General features: G+C 44.1%; 1 protein-coding gene and 1 pseudogene across 2 annotated transcripts in view; both read left to right on the plus strand.

Moving 5' to 3' along the window:
- The first annotated feature begins 295 nt into the window (after window positions 1-295).
- On the plus strand, window positions 296-1,454 carry LOC118017114 (annotated as a pseudogene).
- SH3RF2 (SH3 domain containing ring finger 2) overlaps window positions 618-24,924 on the plus strand; it is a 139,677-nt gene continuing 115,370 nt past the window's right edge. Inside the window, exons 1-2 of one of the 2 annotated variants that reach the window (XM_035014390.1) lie at window positions 618-683; window positions 12,765-13,250. In XM_035014390.1, coding sequence (XP_034870281.1) covers window positions 12,873-13,250 — 378 coding nt within the window. In that variant the 5' untranslated portion in view covers window positions 618-683; window positions 12,765-12,872. Of the gene's footprint in view, window positions 684-11,523; window positions 11,615-12,764; window positions 13,251-24,924 lie in introns of those variants that run through there. The other variant, XM_035014389.1, reaches the window with a different exon arrangement.

Raw genomic sequence — 24,924 nt, forward strand, 5'->3', positions numbered from 1 at the left:
CTACTACAAAAGCGGTAGCTAGAAAAGCAAGCCCCACAGCTCTAAAGCTCTGCGGTCGGTAAGGGGCCGCGAGCTACCACCGGGAGAGGTGCCGGAGCCCAGACCCGCTGGGCCATTCCCCGCCCCCGCCCGGACGCCCGGTACCAGGCGGCCTGGCATCCTCCCTGGCCGGGCAGCGGGGCCAGCGCGGCACGTGCTCCTCACCCTCGGGCCTCGGACGCACCGGCGCGGCAGGGTCCCCGGCGAGAGGACGACGCCCTTCCAGACCGGGCCGCCGAGACCTGCGGGCGGGCGCTCTGACCCGCCGGCCCGGAAGGGGAATTTCCGGTTCGCAGTCCACCGGAAGGGAGTGTAGCGCTGAGCGGAGGACCCAGCAAGGATCCCCGCGACCTGTCACTTCCGGAAGAGTTTGTCACTTCCGGAGTTGGGGACTTTCCTGAGCCCGATACCTCTCCAGACAGGGAGGGCAGAGCCGTACACCTGATACCCAGAGAACACTCGGGAGGAGTTACTGAGTGACATGGTCTGGGCCCCATTCCCGGGTGGGGGGTCCTCAAGCCTCGCTGTGGCCCCTGAGCGTCCCTCTCGGCTCTTGCTGAGCCCCTCCTTGGGCATCTCTGCTCTTTGCTCAAACTCGGAACCCACTGAAAACCCACTGAGGCGGCTGTTGGTGTCGGAGGAAGGTGAGTGCCAGCGGAAGGTGGGAGGGACCGGGACCAGGGCTTTGGGCCGCCCTGCACTTGTCAGTCTCTCCCTCTGTGTCGCTGCTGCAGCCGCTCCGACTGGAAGTTCGAGGTTCCACCTTGTACCACCTTTTCCCAGGACTGCCAGGTCTTCCAGCTGATTGTCTTCTGCTTTAGGGATCCATGCCTGGTGGGGGCAGAAGCAGGAGATAGGACACGGCCTGGGCAGCTAACAAGACTGCCAGACCTGGAGTGCCCTTGACAGGGCCATGACCAGCCTCGGGAGGCTTGTGCTGAGCTGCCTGAGGGCAGGGTGGGTGGGGAGGAGACGCTAGTTCTGTGGAGGGTGATCAGTTCTCTAGGCCCAGAGGTTGGGACATCGCCGGATGTCCTGGGCTGTGAGCGAGAAGCTCCTTCCTGGCAGGGATCACGGGCCAATGGCGAGGTCTCCAGGACCAGGGAAGGAGGCATGTTTGACCAGGGCCCTTTCCCGGCAGATCTGATAGTCTTCACTGAAGGAAGTGGACACTCCCCAAGCTACACCCTCTGCTTCTTGGTGGGGGAGTCATGGCCCCAGGACCAGCTGTGGATCAAGAGGCTTGTGATACTCAAAGCTGTTCCCACGAGGCTCAGGGCTCTGCTAGACACAGCCCTGATAGGGGATGCCTCCTTACTGGAGAGCACTGTCCACCTGCACATTTCCAACAGCCACCCACTCTCCCTTCCCTTCACCAGTACAAGGCCTACCTCCAGAACCTGGTGGAGGAATGAATTTCTAAGTCACTGGGGAGGCCTGAGCCCTCACTCCTCATTGTATAGATCCCTTGCCCCTCACCTCGACCAGTAAACTGGTTCTTGCCATGGTCAAACAAACAAAAACACCCTCAAATATAAAGCAATGTATAAATAGTACAGTGGAAGACCATAGTCTGATATTATCCTAAAATATGATTTGCCAAAGATAACCATTGTAAGAATATTTTAGAGGTTGATAGGCAGTGAGCCTGAAAGACAAATCCAGTTCACAGATGACCACTTACAATATATATATATATATATTTTTTTTTTTAAAGATTTTATTTATTTATTTGAGAGAGAGAGAATGAGAGAGAGCGAGTACATGAGAGGGGGGAGGGTCAGAGGGCGAAGCAGACTCCCCGCCGAGCAGGGAGCCCGATGCGGGACTCGATCCCGGGACTCCAGGATCATGACCTGAGCCGAAGGCAGTTGCTTAACCGACTGAGCCACCCAGGCGCCCTACAATATATATATTTTAATATTTCTAATGGTTGCCACAAAATAAAAATCAGGAGGTTCATGTAACTGAAATATTTTCATGGAGCTTTCAAGGTGGCAGAGAAGTAAATAGACTATCACAAAGTAGCATGAAAAGTACTATGATTTATAGGTTTTCAGGCAAAATCCAAAGATCTGCCAACTCATTAGCAAAGATTAGCTGAAGCTGCCTGGTGTCAGTTGCTTTTCATGTTCTCAAGGTTGTCACAGTCCCTACCTGACCCATTTCTAAAACCAGTCTGGCCCCCTTATGCATTTGAGTTTGCAGTTATTGATGTCTGTCCTTCCAAAACCCTTCTGTAATATTATGAGTGTTATGAGCACAGCCTACAGTCTTCTTTTCCATTATATCCATGTCAGTGTATACAACTCTACCTAATTTATTCCACTGTATGACCACATTATGATACATACAACCAGTCCCTTCCAGATGGATATTTTGGTTAGCTCCATTTCTCTTCAGTTACAAACAACAGAACAGTAAATACCCTTTGTTTATATCTTTGCATATTTTGTGGGCGTTTCTCTTGAATAAAATTCTAAATGATACTGAGTAAAAAGAACACACATTTAAAATTTCAATAAAAGTAAGACACATTTAAAATTTCACTAAAATGGGGGCGCCTGGGTGGCTCAGTTGGTTGAGCGACTGCCTTCGGCTCAGGTCATGATCCTGGAGTCCCGGGATCAAGTCCCGCATCGGGCTCCCTGCTCAGCGGGGAGTCTGCTTCTCCCTCTGACCCTCCCCCCTCTCATGTGCTCTCTCTCTCTCTCTCATTCTCGCTCTCTCAAATGATGAATAAATAAAAAAATAAAATCTTTAAAAAAATAAATAAATAAATAAAATAAAATTTCACTAAAGTGGTGAAGTTGGTTTAGAATCTAAGCCTTTTTTTAGTCCCAAGCAAGGGACAAGGAGTGGTTGAATTTGGAGATTGGCATCAAGAAATGAACTGTCCACCATACTCATATTCTACCCCTAGGTAATGGCTATAAAGATAATATTGCAAATGGAGAACTAGACCTAGCAGGATAAATATATTTAGAATTCTCGCTGAAAAGTTAATTCAGTCATAAATTGGGCATGAAAAACAAAACAAGATAACAAGTCTGGTTATATTTATGACATTCTTCATTTGTTATTAAAAACCAAAGGATTTTTTATCCAAAAGTGTTGGCTAGTTTTTAGTTTTTTGGCATTTCTCATTATTTTATCTAAAAAGGAAGTGTTCCCTCCTTTTGTGTTTCAGGCTTATTTCCCTTTCTGTTTCTAATAGATTAACCTGATGTTACTGTGTGAAGGCTGCTTATGTTTCCAAGGTTTGGGCTCTCCTGAGTGGAAGTAAAGATAAAAATTTGCAATCAAAAGTGCAATAAAGTATTGATTAAATTAGCCTCTTTTTTATGATAAATGCAGCAAATGGGATGACTTGATGGTTAACAATGAAGACTCCCTGGGCATAAGGCCTGATTTCCCCCAAACACTGGCTGGGGCAAAGCATAACCACTCTCTACACCTCTGTTTCCTCATCTATTAAGATGGGAGTAATAATAGGGTTATAGTTCCTTGCACAGAATCTGGCACAAAATAATGCTAATTGTTATTATTTATTCCAACATAATAGCCAACCCCACGCCCTCTTAAAGTTCTGCAGGGTGCTGCAGTGCCCAAGACCAGATAAGCCTCTGGGCAGCTGCTCTGTGAGTTGACAGTCATGTCATGGCCAAGTCGGAATGAATAATTCCTTCCCCAGGGAAATAAACCTGGAGTTGGGCTCAGTCTTAAACTATACTTTACATGCAACATGATAGATAATAAGACGCCTGGTAAGAGAATAATAGCTGACCTTTACTGAGCACTTACTCTCTGTCACACTCTTTGAAGCATTTTATGAGCATTTTCTCACTCTGTGCTCACAATAATCCTATGCAGCAACTGCTGTTATTACCATCCCCGTTTTCCAGATGAGAAAACCAAGTATACAGTGTTTAATCAACTAGCTCAAAGTCACATTCTTATTTAATAAGATGGCACAGACCTTCTGACTCCAGAATGTCTGCTCTTAACCAGTAGAGTAAGTTAGAAACAATTGCAGAAAGAGGTAAATCACAGCTAGGACAAGAAGAGGAATTCAAATACTGTCGACTGGTATCTTTCAAGCAACTTGTATGCAGCAGAAACTGTTCTAAGTGCTACCAACAAATTATTAGGAAGTTATTATTAGGAAGTTTATTGCTTGTGGCAAGCCTGAGAAGTACATATTCCTGATAGCACTTTTATGGATAGGCTTAAGCTGTTGAGTATCCAGGGTCACAGAACTCTTAGTGATAGAGGTGAGTTTCCAAAGCATTCCCAAGCTTTCTCCCCTAGGAATGCAGTAAGAATCCAAACACAAGTGAGTCATCCTCATCACTCAGCAAACATTTATTAAGCACTTACTGGTGTCAGGCACAAATGAACAATACAGGGATGGCTCCTGCACCATGGAACAGAGATTACGTGGGAGAGAGATACAATTTATAAGGCCAAATGAGTAAATAACATAATACTGTATAATTAATGATAATTAGCACCATTACAGGGCCCAAGAAATGTCTAATTGATTTGACAAATGTTTATAGTAAGTTATAGAAAAATAATTCTAATTCTTAAAAAAAAAAAAAAAGAGGACATTTGCTTCTTGCGTATTTCATATCCTAGAAGACCTACCCATTAAGAAACATCAAGGACTAATCAGGGTATTTAGGGAATTACTGAGTTTTGCAACTTTCCCACCTGTGATCAAAAGTATGAGATTGTGGTTACCCAATACCCTAGGCAAACTGTCAGCTTTTGCACAGACTTGCCCTGAGTTTAATAAGAATTAAGGTTGCATCCTGCTCATGGTTTTGAATCAAAACATTTACTGATTTCATCAGATAGGAAACAGTAAAGGAAGAGAAGGAAGACCGGTTAGGAGTGAAGTGATCATAGCCCTTTTCCTTTGTAAGCACAGTATCTAGTGTGCATTAACATTTACGTACAGCAGTTTCAGAGCTTTGTAATTATTTTTCTTTTTAATGGCTGTCTTATCAATGGTAGTGCATAGGGTATTAGTGTTATAGGATTTAACTGCCTCTATTGTAAATGTTTTAGTAAATCTATAGTGATTTTTACGCTATCTTCATTATTTTTGAAATATCTTTGAAAATTTTACACCAGTAACATATTCATTGTAGAAAAATTAGAAAAACACATGAGCAAAATCAAATAAATTTAAATAAAATCAACTAATAAGTCCAGAGGCCAGAAATAACTGTTGCTGACATTTTGGCATACATCCTTCTAGTCTCAATATTATATATCTTTGTATTATTATTAAATAACTTGGGCTCATACAGCTTGTAAGTTTCTGTATTCAGTTAATTATGAATGTCCTTCATGTCATTAAACATACATCTCCACTATCATTTTTGATAGTTGTATAGTATTTGTGTATGTGTGTATGTGTGTATATATATACATACATACATAATATATCTCACTGTTTATTTACCTACTCTGTTGTTGTTGAACATTAAGAATGTTTTTAACATTTTACTATTATAAGTAATTATATGAGGAACATGGTTGGGTATGAATCTGTGACATTAGTGTAAGTTTCTAGTAGTATTGCAGGGTCAAAGGGTAGGGACATATTTGCAAGGTTTTGAATATATAGTTTTTACTGGTTTCCTTTTCTTTTTTTATTTTTTTAACTTTTTATTTTGAAATAATTATAAACACAAGAAGTTGCAAAAATGGTAGAGAAATCCCTTACATCCTGTAACCAGGTTCCCCCCTTCCCCCCAAGATCTTATATATATTATAGTATAAACACTAGGAAATTGATATTAGCACAATACAATTAAGTTACTACAGACTTTACTTGGATTTGACCAGCTGAATTATTTTTTAAGCTGAATTACTTTTTAAATATTAATAGAATAGTAAGATGCATTCTTACTTTCCTACTTTCTCTGCTCACACAGCTGCCTTTAGAATTCCTTTCTAATCTTGTAGAGGAAAGAATAAAACTGTGTTTAGTAGATTATTGTCTTCTGTTGAAAATGAAGAGGAGGAAGTCCAAGTAAGAGTCCCTCACACAGATGCACAGGTGGTGAACCACCATTTATGGCACAGGAAATGGTAGGGTTCTGCCCTTCTTTAGGTTCTTCACAGTCATTATAACTCCTTTATGATAAACTAGAACAGAGTTTCCCAAAGCCTGGGATGCCCCCAACACAAAATGGTTATCATAGACTCACACAGTAAGAAAGTTACCACTTTTTCCTTCACTCCTCTGATTACATCAAGGAGAAAGCCCCAGTACATGTCTATGGCAAACAGCATAAAGATTGGATGCAAATGACTGAAGTTAGGGATACGTTGCGTTAGAGCATCTTGGTCCATAAAGAACTGACCAACTACATGGTCTGGTATGTTCTTTGGGTTTAGTCTGGATTAGAGAAGATGGCTCTTGGTTCTCTTATGGGATCTGCTTGCAAAAAAGAAGAAACATAAGAAGAATCCTCCATCTATTAAGCATTTATTTTATGCATCATTTCATTGACTCCTTGGAACAAATCAACAAAATAGGTCCTATTAGTAACCTCATTTTATACATAAGGAATTCAAGGAACAGAGGAATGTAGTAATTTGCCCAAGTTTTCCATCCAGTGACTGGCAGAGCTGAGATTCAAACCAGGTCTATTGGACTTTAAAACCATGCACTTCAGTGCTGGTTTCTCATTAAAGTTGAGGACCATAAGACATTTCTAGAAAACGTGGGATGGAGTTATCCTTGCAGGGGGTTTGGGTCACTTTACTGTGGGTCTGGTGATTGTATACCAATATCCTAAAGTACACTCATCACCTACAAACATCTTCCTGATTGGAGAGGAAATTTCATAGTTAACTTCATTCCGGGTCTGCATCTTTCAAAGAAGGAAAGAATGTCTGATAGCCATTCAACCCCTGCCATTCCACTTTCCTTCATTTTTCCACTATTGGAAAGTTTCCCACTTTCCTCCAATCATTCCTCTTCTTGAATAGTTCCAAAAGTTTCCCAGTATCATTAGAAAACCAAATCAGAGAGGCAAATTTAGTATCAGAGAAACATTAAAGTGAAGTCTCAATTATGTATTTAAAACATTTCCAAATTTATACTAGGTACTGAGGAAAGAGAGCAAAGAAATACAAAACTTGGCCTCTGCCAACAAGAGTCCTACATCTAGGATGGCCTCTGCCAACAAGAGTCCTACATCAAGAAAGTCTTCATGACCCCTTCAGTTACAATGCTTTAGATTTCCAATTACTTGAACCCCTTTGGTGGATTTATGGATTGCTTTACAAATGATTAGCTTTAGGGCAAAGATCCTGAGACCACCAAAGGGTTAAGAGCCTGTCAAATAAAAATAGCACAATTCTAAAATTATAATTCCAAAGAATAAGTAAATTTGATTGACAAAAAATTGCACACTTGTTTTGTGACCCAATTTTAAACTTGAAAGAAACTATCTTAGCCTGAAACAAAGGCTTGCTTGCTTGCTTGCTTGAAGGTAATTTATGTGAGAGCAAGGGTTAGGGATAGAGGAATGATACAGAGAATGAGGAAGAGAGAACACAAGGGTACATTACTGCATTAGGCACTCAATAGTTGAATGGTACTCATCCCACAGAACCTTATGAAATCTCAGGACTGCCTACTCCAAAAGATAAAATGAGGAAGTGTTTTACAGATTTCCCATTAGTAAAGAATCTACACTTCTGGATCATGCACATGTGAGTGTGGAGCAAGCTCCCACGGTTATCTCATATTGCTGGAGGCAAGAGATACATGGCAGGGTCCCGAGGAAGGATACCACCACATAGCATACACCTGAATCTGGCAAAATTTCTTTCTAAGAAATTTAGCCTAGGAGATGAGGCTATGGACGTTCGAAGTGGCACCCAAGAGGTGTCCAAGGTAAAAACATTATCAACAGTTTGGGGGTGGGGGAGGCACCTGGCTGGCTCAGTCCACAGAGCATGGGACTCTTGATCTCAGGGTTGTGAGTTCACATCCCACGTTAGGCATAGGGCCAACTCAAAACACAAAAACAAAAACCAGTTTGGTGTACATATGCCCAGACACGGTTTTTTAAGAACATCATTCATTCATTAGTAAACCATTCAAAAACATTTACTAAGCATCAGTCACATGCCAGTCACTGTTTTAGGTTTAAGGGAAAGAGCAGTGACAAGACACATAAGTGCCTTGCTTTTCTTGGAACTTGTCTATTTGGGGAATCACGCATTAAATCATTATAACATAATTACTGAATTATGGTTGTGATAACTGCTATGAAGGACAAGTGTAGGATGATAAACTTTTTAATCATGAGAGTCAAGGAAGGCTTCCCTGAGGAAGTGGCATTTAAACTAAAACTTGCAAGGGGGGCGTAAAAAAAGCAAAGGGTGGGGGAGAGTAACTAGGAAGAGAGGAGGAAGAGTGTAACTAGAAAATGTTGCAGACAGAAAGAAGAGCATGAACAAATACCTTCTGGTGGAAAAACAAACTGTCCTGAGTCAAGAGAGAAAGCCAGTGGGACTGGTGTGGGTGGGTGAAGGGGAGATGTGCAGTAAGCTGAGGCAGGAGAGGTAGGCAGGAGCCAGATTATGTTAGGCCTGGTAAGTCAGAAAAGGGATTTGGATTTTATCTAAGGTCAATAGGAACCTACTGAAGAGTTGTGAAAAGGGGAACAATATGATCAGATTTAGGGTTTTGTTTTTGTTTTGTTTTGTTGTACATAAATGGAGATGTACTTGTAAATACAAGAAGCAGAAACTCATAAACATCACACAGGTATTGAAAAAGTACAGTCTGCAATCATTATGTCCCAGTACAGATATAAACAGGAGGGTTGATGGGGTGAGAGCAGTGGAGGTGGTGCCCTGAGCCTGGACTCTGGCGAGGCATGCATAGTTCTCCTTTTTGTTTATTTTTGAGGACTACTTGTTCATCTGATTTGACGCCAAGGTAGCATTTGGGTAAGCCAGGATGAAATCCCCATTTAAAACTCCCCCCTCCCCCGGGGTTTTTCAAAAGCTTCAAAAGTTTCTACCAAGACTAACCTCATATGTTGGTGTTGGGGACCACGTACAGGGTGTGAATTAAGAGGTACTAAAAGACCACTCCGGCTCAGTGTAAACTTTCTCTGTCTTTCACTTTCTGCCTAAGATTCTACCGTCACATTTCTGTTCTGCTGAATCTTCAACTGCCAGATATGGAGTGCAGAGCAGCCTACTGGATCTATGCTGCCTTCCTGGAATGGAACTGGGTTTTTGAGTTTTGTTGGGGATGGGAAGGTTTGAAGCTATTTGAGACCACTGGCCAAGCAATGGCATGGAGGTGCATGAGACTGGGCAGTTTATATCGTTTTGTTTTAGGTTGGCTCTGAGATCAACTGGTGTGTGGATATGGACATATGTATAAATATGTATGGGTTTATACAATCAAGATATATGGGTATATTCATGGCATGTACATGACTTTATAATGTGGGAAGCAATAATGGAAAGGAACACAGGCCCTGGGACTGGGCCAGCCTGGGTTCAGAGCAGAAGCTTTGTAATCCTAGGAAAGTTATGACACCTACCTTATTGGGTGGTTGGGAGGATTTAATAAGATAATCTGTTTCAAGTCTTCGCACGGGTCCGTGGCATACAGTAAGTGCTTCATAAATGTTACTCTCAACGGTTATGTGTGTGTCTTTTTGCAAGTATGTGTGTGCGTGTGCATGTGGTGCAGATTTGGGCATCTAAGGGAGATTGAGTGTGTTTAAGAACAAGAGAGGGGAGGAGGGAGAGTGTTGCCCACCCCTGCAGCAAGAGTTCTGGCAGTGGAGGAGACCTTTCTAGAGGGTGAGGGGACTGCAGGGCAGCTCACAGAGGAGAGGGCTCAGCTTTACCAAGTGGGAAAAAGAGTAAGGGACCACAAAGGGCCTCAGACTACTGGAGGCTTCCTGATGAGCATAGAATTTATAAAAGTAGAAATTAATCGAAGGAGACAGGCAACAGAGTGGATTTGATGTTGTTGAAGCCCCAAAAGCCCTTCATAAAAGAGAGCTAAAAAAGAGTTAAAAATGGTTTCTGAAACTGACATGTACTCAAATCAGGTCTCTGCTCAGAGGACAGATGACTTCATCTGCCCCATCCTAAAGCTCTCCCCTGTTGTGAGCTCCATGCATCTTTGCTTTTTCAGAAATAACATGGAAGAACTTTCTAAAACATGTAATCTACCACCATCTGTTCTCGGGCCTCTTGGTCCCCTCTTAAGATTTTCCCGTGGAGTTGTAGCTAAGTACTTTCTGCATCATAAAGAATTGTCATCCTTAAGTTGAGAGAGGAGATACAGTAAAAAAAAGAACACCAGTTTCTAGTCCCAGTTCTGCCCCTAACTTACTGGGCAACTTCAAGGAAGCGCTTGATCTTTCTGGGCACAGCTGCCTCATCTGCAAAAGAAGTTGATTGGTCAGCTTGGGTCATTATCTTTTGACTTCCTGCCATCCCTGATGAGGTTTACCTCCCTTCAACCATCGCTCCTCCCCTTAAAGCTGTATCACCTTAGGACACGGTAGTACAGAGCATGGAACACCTGTCTCTTGTTAGCTGTGGCTCCTGGAGTGAGTTATTTGACTTCCCTGTGTCTCAATTTCCTCCTTTGCAAATGAGGGTAAAGAAGAGTGTAGTGTATTACGGGCTTGCTAAAAGGATCAAATGAGTTAATACAGGTAAAGTAGAACAGTGCTTAGCGCAGATAAGGGCTACTCTGGGGTTAAGTAATATTATTGCGATTATTTACTTTATTGAATACCTATGTAACTTTACATGAAATGTTTACTGATAAATCAAGACATGAAAGTGTAAGTATTATTTGGGGCTATGAAAAGATTCCAGTAGGCCCTGGACAGGGAGAGAGGCTGGAACCATTCTTTTTCAAAGCCCTTCTGTGCTTTGAGTTTTCAAAGATGTGTTTGTACTACCATGATATGACTTTTTTTTTTTTTTATTTAAAGAGATTGAGCAAAAAGATCACTAAAGTCTGTCTCAAATCTACAAATTCAAGGATTGACTATGTTTTTTAAGGAGCAGTACTCTTTAGGTGCCTGGCTTATCTTTGTTATAGCTACCGTTAGTATGTTTGACTTTTTCAGCAGGTCCTTATAAAGGTTCAAAATAAACACAGTCACCTTGGCATGTGTATAAACGAGCATCTTTCAACTTCTGGGAAAGGGAACAAAATGAGAAAAGTGAAAATATAAACTATAAATATTTAGCCTTAGGGGCTGGCTTGTATTTTGTCCCTTATAATCTTTTCCCAGAAATCGACTCAGTTACATGGAGGAAAGATCAGTAGCAGAGAATGAACTGAGAGAAAAGCGCTGCAGACTGGCCAGGCAGTGAAAGCGTTAACAGGGCTGAGTAAGGCGATCCTTGAAATGAGTAAGACTCAGAGTTGTTAAAGTTTTCAAAGCGCAGCGGCGGCTCTTGGGGAAAAGGAAGCGAGTAGCAGGGCTCCTGGCCAAGCAGAGGATCGTGCTGAGCTGAACTCAGCTGGGGTTACAAGCTCAAGGTTAGTGTCCCCCCACACATCTCCGCAGAGCTAACGTCTTTGGAGAGTAGTCTCAGGAAGGCAAGGCGCCACCTCTCATCCTCAGCCATCTCAGCCATACCACTTGGCTTATTGGGGGGGGGGGGGGGGCATCCGCCCTCCGGCCAAACCTCCCGGGCTGCTCTGCATAGTTTTGGCACTTGTGAGGGACGGGTGACCTCTTCCTGGGAGACTTCTCTCAACTGGAGACTTCTTTTCAGACGTCTACAAGGAAATTGTTTCTGGAATAAGGATGTTTTCAGACATACACAGGCACACGCACACAACACCTGTATGCACTGCTCCATCTTGATTTTTGCAGGTTGTGACCACAATCTAGAATTCCTATCTGTTTCAGGTGAAACCGAGAACACTTGTCAGAGTAACTAAACAGGCTGTGTGACTTCATCTTGTGGGAGGAATATTGTCTCTGAGGCTAGAATAATCAGGGAAGAAAAGGAAGGGAGGGGAGGAAGGTAGAAAGAGGAGAAGAGAGGGAGGGAGAGAAGGAGGGGAAAAAAAGCTTCCAGGCATCCTGGCCTGTACTTAAGGCAAACAATTTTTAAAAATGGGTTTCTCATAGAAATTTTTCTTGTACATTGCTAGAACAAAATAATGGGGGAGGATGCACAGTGAAGGAAATAATTCTACATCTGCATGAGGTTCAGATAAACGTGTCTATGTGAACCTGTCTGCTTGTGCTGCAGATAACAGATAAACCTAGGGGAAGAAGGCCTAGACAGCTTCACAGAAATTGCATTCTGAGGAGGCCTTGATTTGAGAACTGAAACCGATTGTCCGGAGGGGAAAAGGAGCCCCTTTGAGCCCTAGCTGGGAGAGAGGAGTACGAATGCCACTTCAGCGGGCCAGTTTCGTCTGTTTGCTCTTGCTTGCACACAGAGAAGCAATGAGTAAGTCGTCAGTCACCATGCTGAATGCTCCCTCAGATCCTCCAGCAGCCAAGAGTTGAGCCTTCTACCTGCTAGCACTGAATCAGAATGAGTCATTTGAAACTTGGGTGCTGGAACAAAGTACTTGCAAACTGCCTTATGAGACACTGCCTCCATGTAGGTGGGATATACCTCTCAGAGCAGTCACATTTTTTTCCTCTCTTCCTTTCTCATTCAAACAGGCAAGACTTCTGATGCTCCCCAAAGAGACTGGATTTGCCTGCTTGGCTCAGCTCACCCTACAATGCAGACTTTGCCCCTCCAGGTCAGGACTGGAGTTTTAAAATAAAATGGATGATTTGACGTTACTTGATCTTCTGGAGTGCCCCGTGTGCTTTGAAAAGCTTGATGTCACAGCCAAAGTCCTCCCTTGCCAGCACACCTTCTGCAAACCATGTCTCCAGAGGATTTTCAGGGCCCACAAGGAGCTGAGGTGCCCCGAATGCAGGACCCTGGTGTTTTGCAGCATCGAGGCACTGCCGGCCAACCTGCTGCTCGTGCGTCTTCTAGATGGTGTGCGCTCGGGGCAGAGCTCAGGAAGAGGGGGCTCCTTCCACAGGCCTGGCGTGCTGACTCCGCAGGACAGCAGGAAAAGCAGGACTAACCCCAGAGGTCTGCAGTCCAGCCCTTTCCGGCTGGTGCCTAATATCAGAATCCACATGGACGGGGTAAGAAAGATCTTATTTGTTCGTATCATGTCCATTTGGAGGTTGGATTTGTGTATACCAGCAGCTGGAAGTATTTTCCTGTAGTTATGTTTCAAAGAGTGCTGCCACTGATTTCCCCGGAGATGAGTTTCTGTGGGCAGTGATCATTTTACTGAAACCTGGTGGAATCCTGAGCCTATCTCATCCATCCAGGAATTCGTAGAATTGTGAAAGTCTCCTAGGCTCCCCCTGCTTCTTGTCGAGAAGATCGTAGCACAAAGAAAGCCTTCGTGATTATTTTTCAGATTTCACTTCTGCTGTTTGCGTCCCAACCAGTGCATGGGAAATGCACGGAGGAGGGGAAAAAGAGAGAAAACATATCCAGCTGCCTTTTGCTTTTGAGATCTTTGAGAAGTTAAATGTCAGGTTTTGTTTTAATTTTACCCAACTCCATCTTCCCACCCCCAGTCCTAAAGCGCTAGTGTGACAGTGCTCATTCATGATCCGTTCGAAGCTGTCAAGGTACCCGAAGACTGTGCGGGAGGAAAGCGTTATCTGTGGGTGGACTGCTTGATAGGAAGGCTGGGCTGTGAAGTCCAACACGTGTACAGGAGCCCTGCAGATGTCTTACTTTACAAAATGAATCAAAGGTACATAAAATGCTCCTCAGCGGCTGCCATGACCACAAGGGCCCAGGAGTGGCGCACAGGAGATCCTAGTCATACTTTTGGTGTTTGGATAATGCGAATCACTCTGTCCAGCCATGTGAATGGATCCTGAGGACTTTATCTGACCTGGCTGCGAGCCTTTTGTGGGAAGCTGTGTTCAGGGCACATCTCGAGAGGAGGACGCAGTCCCTGGGGGTCCAGCAGGATTATGTGCGCTGTCACCCCAGCGGGATTATGTGCACTGACACCCCAGTGTGTCAAAGTAGACAGAGGAAGCTGTGACCTGAGTCGCTGGCATACTTAGGAAGTCAAGGCTGCATTCTGTGAAGTCTCACCTAATTTAGCTAACAGCTTTAAAGCTACCAGCAGAGTCCCCCAACTCCGTTGTGAAGAGTAACAGTGGGTGGGAGGGTCTTCTGCGGATTCCTTCCCGCAAAGGAGAATAGGCTTATGATGTGCATTCAGGACACTCTTCTAAAATGTTCCTTTCAATGGCTCACCCCTCCTTCTGTTCAGTGCACCTCCAGGCTGCCCAGGACAGTAGGGGAATGTGGAACCGGTGGAAAATGAGAGCGGGAAGAAGCGGGCATTGGTGTGATTTCTTCACTGCAGACTTTTTATCGCCATTGTGCTCGTGTGTGTGACCACATTCCAGAAAAGGGCTGGGCACCCTTCTTTCAGGCTTCCTGTTAGCCCAAGGTCTAGTCATCAATCAGAATCCACAGGCCTGGAAAAGGCCGGGTGGGGGTAGGGCAGCAAACTTCTCTCAAGTGCCCTGTTTGGAGAGAATAGGGCTCTATCTGAGGTCAGCAAATCCTCATTTGAATTTCTAAGACCCAGCAACCTCCCCCTCCCCCACCCAGCAAAGTCTGACTTGCCTCCAGGTGGAGTGTCTTCACTCACTACTAAGAAAGTGTTGCCAGACTGGGAGGAGGCCAGTCCCTAACATCTTTGAATGTTTTTGTTCAGGTTTTTATCTTTTTTGATGTGGCTGTGTTAAGAAAAGGTAGCAACGAAATGTATCCACGGCTACCAAGTTTTCGAACTGTAGAAGATTCCAGGCGCCTCCTGGCATAGGGAGCTGTGGGACCGAGAGGTGGTGATATGTAAGAGACAGCCGGTAAGATACTGCATGTCCCTGGAACCCTTTCACAAGGACTTGTAACACCAGACAAAGGCGCCAGTGACGGGGTCGTGCCCATCATCCAAGCCACACTGGAACAAGTCCTTGTCAGGAGGCTGCAACACAGAAGCGGGCTGGAGGGCCACCGCTTTCAGGCAGGCCCTGCCTTCGTAAAGACATTCCACCAGAGAGCAGAGCTGGCGGCCTCCCCCAACCACCCCCGTTCCCTTCGTTTTCTGAGGCATCCTTATTTGCAGTGGCTCATCTCATCCCTTTTGCCTTCCCTCCATGGGGCTGTGAGGAAACTGTTCCTGGATGTTAGTATGGCTGCCATTCTGCAGCCTGTCTCCGCTTCCAAGAACGTGGCCGTCTGTCCTGTAAGGGCACAAGCAGCCATGCATCCCTCAGCTAAGAGAACCGAGTATTGCCTGGGCTGCCACACTGGCCTAAGAGTTAGAGGAGGCCCTCGCATCCTCAGGCAGATCTTCACCAAGTTACTTGCCCTCCCTGCCTCCTCACTTTACCCAATGTAGTCAGCAGCTAGTAATACTTGCTACCCACCTTCCTCCAGGATAGTGTGAAAACTATCTTTGCAACACTCTCTTAGTGCCTTAGAAAACACATGCCTTGTAAATGCAGAGCATCATCATTATCATTAATTTAAACCTGCTATATGACTTCGGACAAGCCACTTAAGTTTGCTGGGTCTCAATTTAAAATTCTATAAAATCGGAAAATATATTGTAAAAACAGAGAGCCATTGTGAAGCTTAACTAATTAGTGTTTACATAGCACTTTGAGATCCTTAGATGAAAGGCATTTGGAAGATCATTATCATAGTAAACATTGTTATTGACTGTTTATTGTGCCCTGCCATGCACAAGGAAGTCCACAAAACACAGAAGGACTGATAGCCCTTGCAGGAGAGTGTAATAGGTGTTATTATTGAACTTGAGTCTGGGATGAGTCCAGCCCAGGATAATACTAAGTATAAAGGACTCCCCTAAGAGGGCATAAATAACCTGTTGTCGCAGGGTACCATTTTGTAAAACACCTCTTCCAGAGGCTATGATGTTAACCTGACACTCTGAAAGAGTTCACTTAACTTCCTGTGAGTTCGTGAAGCCCAAAGTCTGTTCTGCTCACCTAGGCTCATCTAATAAACGAGCTCATCGGGATTTTCTGGTGGCTCAAAGAGGCCTGGCGCTTCTCATGCCAGCCAGTATGCCGGGTGGAACCTGTTGTCACACTTCATGGTGCCAGCCCAAGAGAGAAAAAACAGTCCATTGTGCCTACTTGTCTAAAACCCTCCCAAGCCGATTGGGTAAAAAGAAAACTTGAGAAGTGGCTGTAGGTTTCTACAGCATGCAGTTATTTCAAACCAACAGGCGAGATCAGCAGAGTCTTGGACAGCCACTGGCTGTGCAGACCCCACTCGTTCTTACTGCTTCCCTCACTGCAGTCGGGCCAAAGGAACTTCGCAAGCCTTCAAGAAGATAACAGCCTCCTGAATAGTTGAGCTCGCTTCCTCCTCACTGTGTGAATTTTTAGAAATTAAGACAGGCAGGAAAGCAGTGAAGCTTGCAAGCTGAGGTTTGAAAAATAAAAGATTTCAAATCCCACTACCGCTGCTCCATAGTTGTATGTTTTGGGTGAGCCCCTTAAACCTCAGGGCCTCAATTCCCCATCCGCGAATTGAAGATAATAGTAGTGCCTACTTCAGAGGGTTGCTGGGAGAAATAAATGAGATGATTCATGTCAATTAGCTCTTAGCACGGGGACTGGCTCCTACTCAGTAAATGTTAGCTGGTATTGTTATTGAAGTGACTCAGTACTTCTCACTCTCAATTGCACGCCCTCTTTCACACGCTTGTTAATGGAGTGTCATCCAAAGATGGTCCCGGGTACCCTGATTTCTGGCCTGTTTGCTTTTTCTCCACATGATCCATGGCTATGATTCAGATGTGTGATTCTTCCCAGCTTGCACTGGCTTGGCCGCCCACTTCCAAGACCCTTAAGGAGCTAGGAGCTGATTCCAGAAGAAAACTTGCTAGCAACCTTCACTTCCCCAAATAACAAGCTCAAATGAACCCCTCATGTAGGTCAAGAACCTTCCACTCCGCGTCTGTGATTCTTCTGTAACTTCTCTAGTTTTCCTTTCTCCTGACTCTATCCCCAACACAAATGTGTCTAGCCCCAGGTCTTGCAGGGCCGGACTTTCTCCCTTCTTTGTTATACATCATGCCAACCACACACATTTCTGTCTCACTTGCCCCAGCTCAGCGAAAACACACCTGCTGCCTCCAGCACACAGACCAGGTGGCCGTGTCCTAGAAACTTCTTCAGCTGGTGTTGCAAGCACGTGAGCGGGCTAGAAATCAGGTCAGAAAACACATGAGGGACTTGAGGCTGAGTAGAAACCAGACAGTATCCATCTCCTTTTCTGGGTCTCAGCTGCTGTGTCTGTGACAGAGACAGTGGTTTCTGCAGAATTTGCAAGGGGCCTAAAACTATCCCAAGCTCCTGAAAACAGCAAGCAGGTGCCACTTGGGTCAGCAAGGACCGCATGTGACAGGTGGAGGAAGACATAAAGGCAGGAGCTGAGGTGGAGAAGTCAGGAGACCCAGATGGTTCTCCACCTTCACACACATTTGCAAATCTTTTTAAAAACCAGATGGCGCCAAATTGGCTCTGCCCCCAACCTCTCTCTGTGTACATCCTTCCTAGTTACGATCCCTTCCCTTTTATTACTTACCATAATGTTAAGGATATGTCATCAGATGGAGCTGGGTTTGTGCTGGGATTCAATTATTTGCCTTAGGTCACTTAACCTCTCTTACCCCTGGTTTCCATATTTGTATAATGGAGATAATAATGGTGTGCCTCTATCATGAGGCTATTGTAAGATTAAAATGAGATAATGTATGTCAAAAGCTGAGTACAAATGCCTGGCACATCACAGATGCTGATAAATGTTAGCAACAGAAGATAACAAAACAGTAACAGTGGAGGAGAGAGCCTGCTGGCATGGGATTTGGAGTTCTTCGCACCCACACATAACCATGCAGAGACTTCCATTAAGAAATGAAGCAAAGGGGATAGCGAAAGGAAGGGGAGTTTTAAAAAGACAAGACTATAGTGATGGAAAATGATGGTTCTGAGTGGTTGCTAGAGATTATGGTGTGAGAGAGGATGTGACTAGAAAGGGTCATGAGGGAGTTTTCTCGAGTCAGGGAACTGTTCTGTACCCCGACAGTGGTGGCAGTTATAGGGGTCCAGGTGTCTGTTAAAATTCACAGGCATATATACCAGGAGGAAAAAAAAAAAGTCTGTTTTACTGTCTGATGATGTTTAAAATATTTTTAAAACAGAAAGGGAGCTCTTGTACACTTCTTATAGTCTCTGCCTGATTTCACCTAGCCCAGTCTGATTTCCTTTCATCTCTTCATGTACTGGGTCAGTGCTGTTTTTGAGGAGGACTTTGCCATCATTTGAAAGGCCAGGGTAATTCCTACAGATGGGCTCCTCTCTGTTTTAGCGAGCCATCCTATCACCTCTTTCAGTTTTCTCATCAGTTTAAGCTGTCTGGCCGAAGTGTTGGCCAAACACAGCAGCTCCACGCCCCTAGGGTGGCCAAGGCAGAGGGCTGGGGCAGCAGGCTCTCCTGATGCAACCTCGGTTATCCACCACTCAGGGCAGGTCACCTAAGGGATTAGCCAACACCCTATTTTTGTGTTGTTTTCCTTTCCTCTTAGGAAAGGTTGCCTGCCCACACGGCCCTTCATAGGATAAAGAGAGATTACGAGAGTGAGAGGGAGAGTGCTTGTTCAGCCCTTTTACTCCTCATCCCTCCCATTGCAGACGCCACCACATAGCTTTGGGCTGACCTGGGACCAGCTCAAATACAGCTCTCCTCGCTTTCCTTGTCTTCTCCCTTTCTTTCTCATTTTTTAAAAAAACCATGCATACACATTAGAGCAGTCTTTCACGAGGCGTATTCTACAAACTATGGATGGATGTTCCTTAAAGCTCCGGGGCCAAACAAACCCAAGCTTAAAACAGAACTAAGGAGGGGCGCCTGGGTGGCTCAGTTGGTTAAGTGTCTGCCTTTGGCTCAGGTCATGATCCCAGGGTCCTGGGATTGAGCCCCGCATTGGGCTCCCTGCTCAAGTGGGGAGTTTGCTTCTCCCTCTCCTGCTGCCCCTCCCCCCCCACTCATTTTCTTTCTCTCTCTCTCTCAAATAAAATTTTTACCAAAAAAATAAAAGAGCTAAACATTTTTTCCTTTGCGGCAGCATTGTCAGAACTTTTAGCATGCTGATGAAGTGTGAATCTCTAAGCAGAAAACTATAATAAGAAATGTTTCCCAAATTTCTTTGACAGTGGCATGCCCCTCTCCTCCCTTTTATTAATACCTTGAATAATATTAATTGTCCATGCAACAAATTTGGGGAAATGTCTCATACTAATGCAAAGGCAGCTGAACCCACAAAGAGAACCTGATATTGTAGTTAGAGACTCCTGACTCATTCCAAGAAGAGTTTTAGGCAAGTTCTTGCCATTAGAAGATATTTTTGGAATACTGTTTGAAACTCACTATCACCACCCTCTGTATGTTTATTTAGCTCCTATCAGTGTCCAGCTATAAGCACTATGGGAACATAGCAAAGTTAAGATTCTCACCTTCCCAGTGCTTATTGTCTAGTGGCAAAACCAACTAGTCAGTATACATGTATATACACATATGTGTATATATATATACACACACGTATGTGATACACACACACACACACACACACATAGCCCTGACTCAAAGATATTACCCATTAGAAGATGTGTTATCATTTTAGTTATAGCACTTAAGGAAAAAGGAAACTACCATGTTGGATATTCACTGTAAGATACATCCAATTTTAGAAATGTTAAGATATGAGAAAAGGAGTGTCTTACTTATTGTCTGATTCCATTTATATAAAATTCTAGAAATGGCGAAACTATATAGTGATTTTGGGGGGTAATGCAAATGTTTTATGTGATGGCGTATAGGTTTGCCTAAATTTATCAAACTATACAGTTAAGAGTAGTGCATTTTTTCTCTATAAATTATAACTCAATAAGGTCAGTTAAGACAAGGAGGTCTTAGACTCAAGAGTGATGATTTATTAAAATGTCAGGCAGTGAGGTGGTTCAGTTTGAGGGAAATGAAGCTTGGCCAATCAAAAGAAAAGAAAAAACAGGTGGTTTTTTTTTTTTATTCTTATGTTAATCCCCATACATTACATCATTAGTTTTAGATGAAGTGTTCCATGATTCATTGTTTGTGCATAACACCCAGTGCTCCATGCAGAATGTGCCCTCCTCAATACCCACCACCAGGCTAACCCATCCTCTCACCGCCCTCCCCTCTAGAACCCTCAGTTTGTTTTTCAGAGTCCATCATCTCTCATGGTTCGTCTACCCCTCCGATTTCCCCCGCTTCATTCTTCCCCTCCCGCTACCTTCTTCTTCTTCTTTTTTTTTTTTCTTAACATATATTGCCTTATTTAAAAACAGGTGTTTTAATGGTTAGGAAGGACATGGTCAGGGGGTGAAAAGGCAGCATCTATCCTGGGCACGTGGGTGCTAGGAAAGGCAGGACAGGAATATCTGGAGTAGAATCAAAGTTGGAGGAGAGGGAGAAGGAAACAGATGCAGAACAGGCCAGGTGACTGGATACCTAGCCTCAAACCACCACTGGGAAGACACATGTCAGGTGCTCTGTATGATAAAGTCTCTCCACAGCCACACTGGTTCCGTGTCATCTTGTGGCCCATGGACTGTATCTGCCTAATGGAGTCAGTGCAACCAAACAATGCTCCAAGTGGATAGCTGAGCTCACCAGGCAAGTGAGGAGCAGTCTCCACTTCACTGGCAGACAAAGCCATTTTTTCCCCATTGGAATGGTTGGGATACCCGATAACCCTAGCATGTAGGAATGCCAGCTGGTGCATACAAAGTAAGGGGTAGAACACAGGCAAGGAAAGAAAGACAAGTTCGTTTGTCATGAGCAGCTTCCTGTAGCTTGGGTCTCTGTGGCAGCCCCAGGGTCATACCGCTCCAGATCCCCAGCTCAGAAGCCAGGATGTTCAACAGAATGCTCCTAAGTGCCTGCTCTGTACCAGGCTGTCTTCAAAGCTCACATGGTTGCAGCCTCATACCACAGATGCTCATGGGCTCAGACTCAAGGACTCAAATAATAGCTGAGTTCACCTCCGATCGCTGTCTTTTCTCCAAGCTTTTATCCAAGCACAAGGAGAATGGGCAACTTCTTTGGTCTCTCAGTACTGTGCTCAGAGCACCCAGCCCACAGCCTGGCCCATATTAGGAACCCCCAAATGTCTTGTAGATGAATGAACAAATAAATGAGTACCTTCATGTCTGTGGTTGACTTCATGTTATCATGGAATAACTCTTGAGGATACAGGAATGAACTCTTCATGAATCAACCATTAGAGAGCTATGTGAGGAATGAGCAGCACATTATATTGGGCCTAACATCAGACAGTAACTGAAATCTTCTAGATGTAAATCACCTTATTAAATACCTTTTTGGGTGACAGCACTCTCTGGAAAACACAGTGGGCCAAGTTCAAAACCACTTAGTTCATGAACTGCTAACCAACTAAGAACATAGGAAATGCCACTCCACGTATGGCTAAACTTTGCGTCAGATATCACAAATTTTATACGCTCCTTTGATCTTGGGAGAAACGTTATCTTGAGTTAATTGACACTTAGTCACAGGGATACCAATGACAGAAAGGAAGAGGCTGTGAAAGAATTTGCCAGCAGAGTTATGAGCTGCATTGACCTGGGTTCCAGCATGAAAGGAAGGCAGCATTCCGTGGGGACATGGCCCCGTACCTTTTGTGCTGCCAAACCTACATCACACACGTATATAAAAGATACATAAGATTTGGGGCGCCTGGGTGGCTCAGTCGGTTGGGCGACTGCCTTCGGCTCAGGTCATGATCCTGGAGTCCCGGGATCGAGTCCCGCATCGGGCTCCCTGCTCGGCGGGGAGTCTGCTTCTCCCTCTGACCCTCTTCCCTCTCATGCTCTCTGTCTCTCATTCTCTCTCTCAAATAAATAAATAAAATCTTTAAAAAAAAAAAGATATATAAGATTTACCACTTCAATCATTTTAGGTATGCAGCTTGGTAGCATTAATGCATTTACAGTGTTGTGCAACTGTCACCACTGTTCATCTCCAGAGCTTTTTCAACATTCCATACTGAAGCTCTACCAGTTAAGCAAGAACTCTCCATCGCCCAAAGTACATATGTGTGTGTATGTATATATGTGTGTGTGTGTATATATGTATATATATTTTAAAACTTCTTTCTGAATAAGAGAATAGGCATTTTAGTATTGTTTTTAAAATATGTATTCCAATTTTCTGCTACTTCTGATCTTCGTCTTCCAATAAGATAAGTAAATAAGTAAATTGTGATTCAAAACAACGGCTCAACTCATGTTCTGACTGTGTGCCTCTGGGCAAGTTACTGAGCGACTCTGAGAATCATCACTATAAAAGGGAAACAGAAAGCTCACCTCCTCAGGTTATTGGGGGGAGGATTTAACAAGATGATACCTGTAAAGTGCTTAGCCAGGGTCTGGACAAAGTAAGCTCCTAGTAAAGGTTAACTGTCTGCTTGCACTCCCTTCTAAAGTACTACCACGCTTACTGCATTTGGACTGCTATTTTCCGCGTTGTAGACATGGAGTGACAGCGATCAGGGTCTCATTTGGAGGATAAATCAAGATACTTTGTGTAAAGTTCTTAACACGGGGCATGACACACAGTAAACCCAGTGACAATGAATGTGAGGCACTGTTGCTGTTATTTCCCATTCATTCAACAGGTATGTATAGAATGCTTTTTATGAATAAGACCTTTGCTGGGCTCTAGTGATGAACAAAAATCAATAAGATATGATCCTTGCTCCCAAAGAGCTTATGGTCTTTCAAGAGAGACACGTGAACTAAAAATTATGATGCAGTTAATAAATCTTAAAGGACTTACTGTGGGTCAGACACTGGGTGAAGTACTTTTACTTAAACGAAATCTCACTGAACACGTTCTACAAGCCCGAGAGCTGTTGTTGTCTCTACTTTCACATAAGAGATTTGCGCTCAGTTTATGTTCATATGAGACAACAAAATGGGAGAAAATGGTTACAGATAAAAATTTACAGCATCCTCTATTTGTGTTTGGGGCAGTTATGGAGGTTGCAGATGGTCTGATTGCTGATCACCCAAGCATTCACAGAAACCCACGACGCTGAGGATTGCAACCCTCAGAATAATTGAGAGGCACATACTTTGGGTGGTGAGTTCTGGCATCATGGTCTTGATACTGCTGGTTTTGGACACTGTGCCTTTCAGCCACCATCCACGTGTGCAGCATGGAAAGCCAAGAGAAGAGGTGAGAGAACTTGGACCATTCACTGTTACTTTTCCTTGAGAGGCTCATGGGAAAACTTTAGCCTGGAGATCAGGAGAAATAAGGAATATACTCCTGGGGTGCCTCAAATAGATCACCCCAGCCCAGGGGTTCAGCCAGACTGCAGTGTTAGAGAAGGCAATAATGAAACTGTCCACCAGTCAGAAAACTGGCCCACGTGGCCGCTCCTACCCATCCTTAGGTCTCAGGGTCTCAATGTAACCATCACTCCTCTGGGAAGTCAGCCCTCTTTCCAAATCCTAATCTGGCCATAGGTTCCTCCTCAGCTTCCCAGAGGCCCCAGTGCTGTCCTCTATCTCCCACAGCACGCGTCAGATGGTATAGCATTTTCCACTCACTTCTCTCTCCTACTGAACTATAAGCTCCAGAAGGTTAAGGAGGTGTCTTGTCTCCTCTGTACCTAGCAGACTGGCTGAAATGCAAACAGCATTCAGTAAATATTTAAATCCTGAATGTATGCTGCTTGCCATGTTGCACGAAACTGCAGTTAGATTCAGAAGCTTCATGGCTGAAGAGATCCTGATGTCTTCCCCTGAGGCTAGAGGGAAAGGGGATATACCAGCCATTTTGTCCCCCGGATCCTTTCCAGCCCCTGTCTTGTTGACAAGGGTGTTTCTTGATGTCAAGCCAGGTGTGTTAGGAATGGCACGTAGGTGCTTGCAGGGGATTCAGAGGTAATTGGGAGATGAAAAAAGAAGTCAAACCAGAATGGAGCCAGAGAGAACACCAACTGCCTGACGTGCCACAACCCTCTGAGCAAGCTGCCCTGGATTTGCAGAATTAAGGATGATATTGGTACACACATAGAAGTATTTTAATTGGTTGCCAAGGCAATGCAGCAGAATCAGTGGGCATGGGGCAAGAATAGAACTCTGCAGAGCTGTGTTCAGGAGGGGTGTTTGTGATACTAACAAGCTGTGTGGATCTGAGAAAGGCAAGGCTGCACTGAATCTCATTTGGGACTTTTGCTTAATAAACAGGAATGGCAGAGAAAAGGAGGGACAGAAGAAAAAACTTCCCTTCCTGGCTTTCTGGAGAAGCAGGAAGGACAGTCTTCTGAATTTCAAGTTTCTCCTTGGGTTGGTAAATTCCCATACATGAATGAAATCCAAGTAGACTGGTTCCATGCTTGAAGGCAGGGGGAGTAGGGTGAGTGAAGAATGGAAGGAGATGGCCATGTTCTCTTCCTCCTGAGAAATCATAGAAAGATCCAGGACACAGGAGCCTGCATTTGAATAGAAAGGACATTGCCCATCTTCTTTTATATTAGAAAAGAATTTCTGATTAAACATACATCTTTTTATTGTTTTGGTTTTATTTTCTGAAGATTTTGAAACACTAGGAATTTTTTTTTTCATTGTCGTAAAATTCTGCAGTTGAGACATGTTCTGGGTTTCC

The sequence above is a fragment of the Mirounga leonina genome, unplaced genomic scaffold (genome assembly GCF_011800145.1).
Source record: "Mirounga leonina isolate KUSES-001 unplaced genomic scaffold, KU_Mleo_1.0 Mir_168, whole genome shotgun sequence".
Classification (NCBI taxonomy): domain Eukaryota; kingdom Metazoa; phylum Chordata; class Mammalia; order Carnivora; family Phocidae; genus Mirounga; species Mirounga leonina.